Source organism: Microtus ochrogaster, chromosome 16 (assembly GCF_000317375.1).
Source record: "Microtus ochrogaster isolate Prairie Vole_2 chromosome 16, MicOch1.0, whole genome shotgun sequence".
Lineage (NCBI taxonomy): Eukaryota > Metazoa > Chordata > Mammalia > Rodentia > Cricetidae > Microtus > Microtus ochrogaster.
In genome coordinates, this window is record NC_022018.1 from 42,323,038 (window position 1) to 42,330,307 (window position 7,270).

Here is a 7,270-nt window from a genome sequence, read left to right on the forward strand (position 1 = left end):
TAGGTAACTCCCCTGGAACTGGAGTTTCAGTAGTTGTGAGTGGCCCACCCAATTGGGTGCTGGGAACTGAACTCCCATGTTCTTAACCACTAGGCCATCTGTTCCCATTACGTTTTTAGGTTTGTCCATGCCTCCTATAACTCTGTATAATCTGCCAAATTACTCAAAAAAAAAAAAAGATTTTCCATCTTTCACTTTTAAAAATAACTTATTCAATGTTCAGTTAGTCGTTATATCTAAAGCCTTTTTTTGTTTTTGGTTGTGGGGGGGGGGAATTGGATTTTTCGAGAGAGGGTTTCTCTGTGTAGCCCTGGTTGTCTTGGAACTCGTTCTGTAGACAAGGATGATTTCAAACTCAGATTTCTCTGCCTCTGCTGGGATTAAAGGCGTGCGCTCACGCCCCTACGCCCGGCCCGCGCCGGTTTGAGAGATTTGCAGTAAGGGCCTGCAAGAGGGCTAAACGCGGACGGAACAGCGCTGACGACCTGGATTCGGTTCCTGGAGCCTAAGGTGGAAAGAGCTAAGGCTCCGAAAAATCATTCTCTGACCTTCACACGTGTGCTCGCGTACAGACGCGCTCGCGAGCGGTTCTACATACCATTTAAACAACAAAATAATAATAATAATAATAATAATAATAATAATAATAATAATAATAATAATAATAATAATAATAATAAATAATGCAGTGAGAAAGCTCACGAGAGTTCCTGCCAAATGTGAAATTTTGAACTTAGTACTTCAGTGGAGTAACACCAACCTAAAAACAAAGCCAAAACCACTTGTCCCATTGGCATCTCAAAACAACGCACCAACGTTTCTAGGGCGCAAAAGTGTGCTCACTTCCATGATCCATAGAGCTTCTCGGCCCCAGGCTGAGGATTCCGGGTTTCCTCCGGCACACGGGGTCCGCGGGAGGGAGACCACCTTCCAACCGTCCCCTCCGAGGGCAGCCTCCAGCTGGCTGTGTCGCCGAGAGCTCGAACGTCCCAGTGTGACGTCCTCTGGACCTCGCTGCAGTCCGGAGGAAGGGGATCAGAGGACGCGAGTCTTCAGGAGCAGCCGGGGGATAACAGGCCTGAATTTCTGAGGCGGGAAACGCCGTGGCGGAGCAAGAAGGAGAGGGTGGGTAAGAACCGCCGGCACACGCCCTCTCCTACCATCAATGAAACACGCCCACTTCACAACGCGGATTGGCCATTCCGGGCCACCGTAAAGCACTTGCTCCTGGAGGGCTGTACGGCACGGAGCGGAACTGCGTGTGACTACTTCCGCCCCTGAACTTCCGGCATTGAGCTTTATATAAGTTGTGTCTCCTGTCACTCCTCTGCGTCTGGTTGCGGCTTTGGGCCTGGCGGTTGCCGAGCGATTTGTGTGAGGCGGGACTCGCGGAGACGCCGTTGGGTTCGCCAGGTGAAAAGCCGTCTTTTCCGCTCGCGGCCGCCTCTCTCGCCATGGACTGCAGTCGGGATAGGATGGTCGCGGTGGTGCCCGGGCAGTTCGACGACGCGGATGCGTCCGACAGGTAGGCGGCCGGAGGCCACACACGGACTCCTTAGGCTCTGCAGTCCTCTCGGGGAGCTGACGCCTGACGGGTCGGGACTGTGGTTTCCTCAGGGTCTGTCCTTACAGCTGGCCAGGGCGTGAAAACTTCTTGTCAAGGGAGGGAGTCTGGGTTCCCAGAATGATGCACAGAGAAGCAGAGTTGGGGGGATAATTGAGAATAGTAGGGCTCCCCCGCCCCTCACATACAGGGTTCCACATAGACTGAGCAGACTTTTGCCTCCACTGGAGAAAGGGATGGACAAGACAAACCAAGTCTCTGCTGTCTGTTTGGAAGGGAGAGCAGACGCAGATGGTTTCAATGGGACGGATGCCTTCGGCAGGAAAGAGCCAGGTTTAATAGCTCGGGAGACCGCTCGTCTAACAGATGGGGCTCTGATTCCATCTCCAATACTAAAACCACACACACAAAAAAAGAGTCTAGATTAAATGACTCGAAGAAGCAGAGGAGAATCAACGTTTGTGGCCAAGTGAAGGCCCTGTAGTGGATTCCTCTTGGCTGTAAAACAAAAGCGAGGGGCCAGAGCCTAGAGGGCAGCGGGGAGAACTGAGGCCGAAGGGAGACAAGCCAGGTAGAGCCTCACAGGTGCCTGAGAGGAGTCGAGATACTGACTGTTCAGGTTTTATAAGGACAGAAGAAAGCTTTTAGCAGATCCAGGGAGTCAATTGATTTATGAATTAATGGAACTGGTCAGTTACAGAAAAGATATTCTTGAAAGTAAGAGTGGAACAGAGAGCTGGGCGTTGGTGACACACGCCTTTAATCCCAGCACTCGGGAGGCAGAGGCGGGCGGATCTCTGTGAGTTCGAGGCCAGCCCGGTATACAGAGCGAGTTCCAGGACAGGCTCCAAAGCTACAGAAAAACCCTGTCTCGAAAACAAACAAACAAAAAGACTAGAACAGAGAATGAATTAAAACAAACAAAAAAACCCAGGCTCAAACATGATGGCTCCTAGAGCTGTGGCCATAGGATGATTTTGCAGTAGCAGTGTCGAGGTTTTGTGGTTAAGTTGAAGGTGTGATCTGATGAAAGCAGTGAGGGAAAACTTCCCATTAAAAAGAAAAAAAATTAAAATAGTCATTTTGAAGCAACAAAGAATTTTGTGTATTTTATGTCATGTAGATGTTATCCATCAATTAATAGTGATATTGATAAATATATATGGACCATGCTGTCTGTCATATCTAGTGTTAGCTACCGTTTTGATTGACAAAAAAGGTTAGGGGAAGCTGGTATTAATAATGAGGCAAATTATTTGTGTTAAAATTAAATGGTGAATATTGCAAAGGAGAAAGGAGTCAACAGTAACATATAGTAACTTAGTAGAGGATGTGTGGGGTTAGCAAGAGAAATTAGAGAGCTCCAGTCTTTTGGTTCTAGATCCTCTCATAGGAATTCTTGCTGAAGAGTTTTAGTGGGAAGAAGAAACAGCCTGCTTTACTGGTCAGTGTGTAATGGTAATGGTGGTGTACCGCGTGCCTGCTATCTGCTGGGAGACAGGATTCTGCCATTGTGCCACAGAGACGTGGCAATCTCCAGACACATTTTTGTATGTCGCACCTGGGCTGGGGGTGGGTTTTACTAGTGGCATCTGAAGGTAGGTAGAGCCTGGCAGTGCTATCTCTGCAAGACATTCTCACAGCAGAGGATTGCCTAGTCGGGACTGAGGACGCCAGGATCGTTTGCACAGTAGTGACTTTAACCTACCATTCTGGGTTATTAGATTTGCTAAGTGAAGGAGTCGTTTGTGTTTTATACGTAAATGAAGTCCTAATAAATTGCAGTTATTTAATGATTGTCTCCCTTTTTCTTACTCATGCCCATAGGCATTTGAAGCCCAGTGAGCTGTAGCCAATTAATACATTGGAATTGATAACTGAATTTATTTCTTTTAAAAAAAAAATACAAGGGGCCAGGTGTGGTGACAGTGCCTTCAATCCCAGCACCCTGGAAGCAGAGGCAGTGGATCTCTGTGAATTCAAGGCCAGTCCTGCCGACATTGTTTGCTTCAGGCCAGCCAGAGCCACACAGGGAAACTCTGTCTCAAAATAAAAATAAACAAATAAATAAAAAAGTTGGGGGTGGGAAGGAAGAACTGGGGATTTAGCTCTATGATATAGAGTGCTTGCCTAGAAAAGACACAGCTCTGGGTTCAGTCCTCAGAACTAGCGGGGAAATGACTATTTTTATGGTCAGATGACATGATACACATCTTTAATCCCAGTACTAGGAAGGCAGAGGCAGGTGGATCTTTGAGTTCAAGCCCAGTCTGGTCTACATAGCAAGTTCCAGGCCCTGGCTACATGATGAGACACTTCTCTTTTAAGAAAAGGAGTGGGGATATCAGTTCACTAACTGTTTGCATGCCATCCTTGCCAGAAACCCACGCTGATGTCGGTATTGTTCCTGCTGTATTTATTGTGTGATGCTGAACTACACACCATGTCTTTAACTAGTGCATAGTATTAGTTGTTTTATGTGATGACTGGCCTGCTCTTTGCATGAAAGGTCAAAGCTGGTTACAATTGTTTTGAATTTGGTGGTGGATGTGTTTTGTTTGGGATGCACAAAGTTTTATAAAAATTGAACCTGGCTCCGGGTGTAGTGGTGCACTCCTTTAATTCCAGCATTTAGGAGGCAGAGACAGGAGGATCTTCTACAAAGTTCCAGCACAGCTGAGGCTACACAGGGAATCCCTGTCTCAGAAAAGGAATAAAAAAGAAAAAAAAAAGATGAAGAAGATGAAACAGATTAGGAAATGTAAGGGAATCTTTTGAGACAGGGTTTTTCTGTGTAGCTTATGCCTGTCCTGGAATTCACTCTATAGACCAGGTTGGCCTTGAACTCACTAGATTTCTTGCCTTTGCCTCTTGAGTGCTGGGATTAAAGGCATGTGCCATGTGCCACCATTGCCCAGCATGTCAGGGAATCTTTAGGACTGTATGTATGTGTATGGTTTTCTCCTTAGAGAATGTATAAATATGCCAGAACATTCTTATGTCTAGTGAAAGCATGGAAGTGAAGTCAATTCAAGCAAAAGATGACACAGTACTTCAAAACCTTCAGAATGATGTGACAGATGTGAAGGATGAAGGTGAGATCGATGAGGAAGACAACTATGATTATGACAGTGATTGGTACTGGGATGATGGAACTGGCAAACTCACCAAGGGTTGTACCGGGAATGGAGGCAGTAACCCTCAGGTATGGAAGTCATTCTGTGAATCTGTGTGTGTGTTTGCATGTGTGTGGGGGGGCGGTGGGGGGCAGATATCTTCCTCTTTAGTTCTCTACTTTATCTTTTCTTTGAAATTTCAGGTAATTTCGGCTTCAATTGTGATATGTATGCATGCTGAATGTTAGCTGTTACTTTTGGTTGCTGATGATTATAGCAATTGTTGTGTTGGGCGTGCAGTGCATGCTATAATTTATTTTAAAATGGTGGGAAGGAGAAATGCCATGCAGCAGGGCTCACATAGGAGTGACCTGGGTTCAATTCCCATAACCTACATGGCAGCTCACAACCCTCTATAGAACTCCACTTCTGACGGATCCAGTGCCCTTTTCTGGCCTCTATGGGCACCAGACACCATGCAGTGCATATACATGTAAGCAGGTGAAACATTCATACATAACTAAATCATACATAACAAAAAATTCATACATAACAAAAAATTGCATTAAATTTAATAGAAAAAATTTAAAAGATTATTTATTTATTTATTGTATTTATAGGGTTCTACCTGTCTTTTTAAGCTTTTTATCTTAAGCTTTTAATCTTTTAAGCTCTTTACAAATAAGACAACCCAGTCCGAGTCTCATGCTTAGATACAGTAAAACTGAGTCAGCAGTTATTCAGAGCCCTCTATATCTGTGCTGTGTTCTCTGAGTGTTTGGTGGTGTTTCTGCTTTTCTTTGGCACCATTTAAGGTCATGCAGTGCACCAATATAAGTGCTGGCTGAGGCTCTTTCTTTCCCCTTTTCCTTTCTTGAGATGTCAGGATTATAATTACTAGAATGAACTTAATGTTATCTTTAGCTCTTTATTAAACACTTTGAAGGTAAAAGAATATTCTCAAGTATCAAATCTATAAACCAATTAAATAAAAAATAAATCTAACCTAATTATTATTCATAATAACAAAAAAATACATTGAAGGGAAGTAAATAACATGTGACCTCTGTTCTAGTTAGTAATCTTAGCCTTCTCTTAGAAATGCCTTACTTTTTTATGTGTGTGTGTTTTGTCTGCATATGTATATATCTATATACTATGTGCATGCAGTTCATGAAATGTCCGAGGAATCCAGAAAAGGGTTTTGAATCCCCTAGGCTGAAGTTACAGACGGTTATAAGCTGTCACATGGGTACTGGGAATCGAATCCATTCTGGAAGAGCAGCCAGTGCTCTTAATTGCTGAGCGATCTCTCCAGCTATAAAATCCTTTTAAAAAAAAAAAAAGTCTTAGAATGTGTTTTTTGTGTCTCCTGTATGTAATGATGCTTTAATAACTAATTGAACTGGGGAAGGGGAGATGATGGTTCAGCAGGCAAATGCACTTGGTGCCATGCCTCACAACCTGAGTTCAATTCCTGGGATCATCAGGCTGGAAGAAGATCAGCTCTTAAAAGTTGTCCTCTGGGCCGGGCGGTAGTGGCTCACGTCTTTAATCCCAGCACTTGGGAGGCAGAGGCAGGCGGATCTCTGTGAGTTCGAGGCCAGCCTGGTCTATAAGAGCTAGTTCCAGGACAGGCTCCAAAGCTACAGAGAAACCCTGTCTCGAAAAACCAAAAAAAGAAAAAAGAAAGTTGTCCTCTGACCTCCATATGTGTGGTGCCCCTCCCCCCCAAATTTTTTAAAAATGGCTAAGGGAATAAACAATGTAATTATGAATCTTAGGCTTGAATTTATAACTAATCCTATTTTAAACTAATTTCTTATAGGCAAATCGTCAGACTTCTAACTACAATTCTGCCAAAATGTCTACTCCAATTGACAAGTCCTTGCAAAAATTTGAAAATAAAATCAATCTAAGTAAGTTCTTAAAAGATACATTGCCTGGCTAGGAATGGTGGTGCATGTCTTTAATTCCAGCACTCGGGAGGCATAGGCAGGCGGATCTCTGAATTTGAGGCAAGCCTGGACCACAGAGCGAGTTCCAGAACAGCCAGAACTATACAGAGAAACCTTGTCTCAAAAAAAAAAAAAACACACAAAAAAAATTACATAATTGGACTATGAAGAGATTTTTCCAAGTACTGTTGGCTCAAGAAGTAAATGTATTCAACTTAGTGATAGAGCTGAATGAAGAAAAGTAACTTTTAGTGACTGAAAAATATCTTAATTCATATTTTCTTCTCTTTTTTTATCTGTTGTGGTAGGAATATGAAATTTCAGATACTCATTACAATTCTTACCTGCTGTGCATTGGATTTTTTATTAGACAGCCTAAAAATGCTATTTTGTTTGGTTAGAGACTTTATGATGGTGTTAATTGTTTAACTATATTGTGTTGAATTAAGAGCAGCGGAGCTGCATCCCGCCGCCTGCATGGCTAGCTTAGCTTATGCCCCGAAATAAGTACACGGAAACTGTATTCTTTTAAACACTGCCTGACCCATTAGTTTCAGCCTCTTATTGGCTAGCTCTTACATATTAATCTAACCCATTTCTATTAATCTATGTAGTCCACAAGCTGGCTTACC

General features: G+C 43.6%; 1 protein-coding gene across 2 annotated transcripts in view; it reads left to right on the forward strand.

Moving 5' to 3' along the window:
* Positions 1-1,260: 1,260 nt before the first annotated feature.
* The window catches only part of Riok1 (RIO kinase 1), a 25,668-nt gene continuing 19,658 nt past the window's right edge, over positions 1,261-7,270 (forward strand). For both annotated transcript variants that reach the window (XM_005355053.3, XM_026783122.1), the window contains exons 1-3: positions 1,261-1,525; positions 4,571-4,769; positions 6,509-6,599. In XM_005355053.3, coding sequence (XP_005355110.1) covers positions 1,455-1,525; positions 4,571-4,769; positions 6,509-6,599 — 361 coding nt within the window. In that variant the 5' untranslated portion in view covers positions 1,261-1,454. The remainder of the gene's footprint in view (positions 1,526-4,570; positions 4,770-6,508; positions 6,600-7,270) is intronic.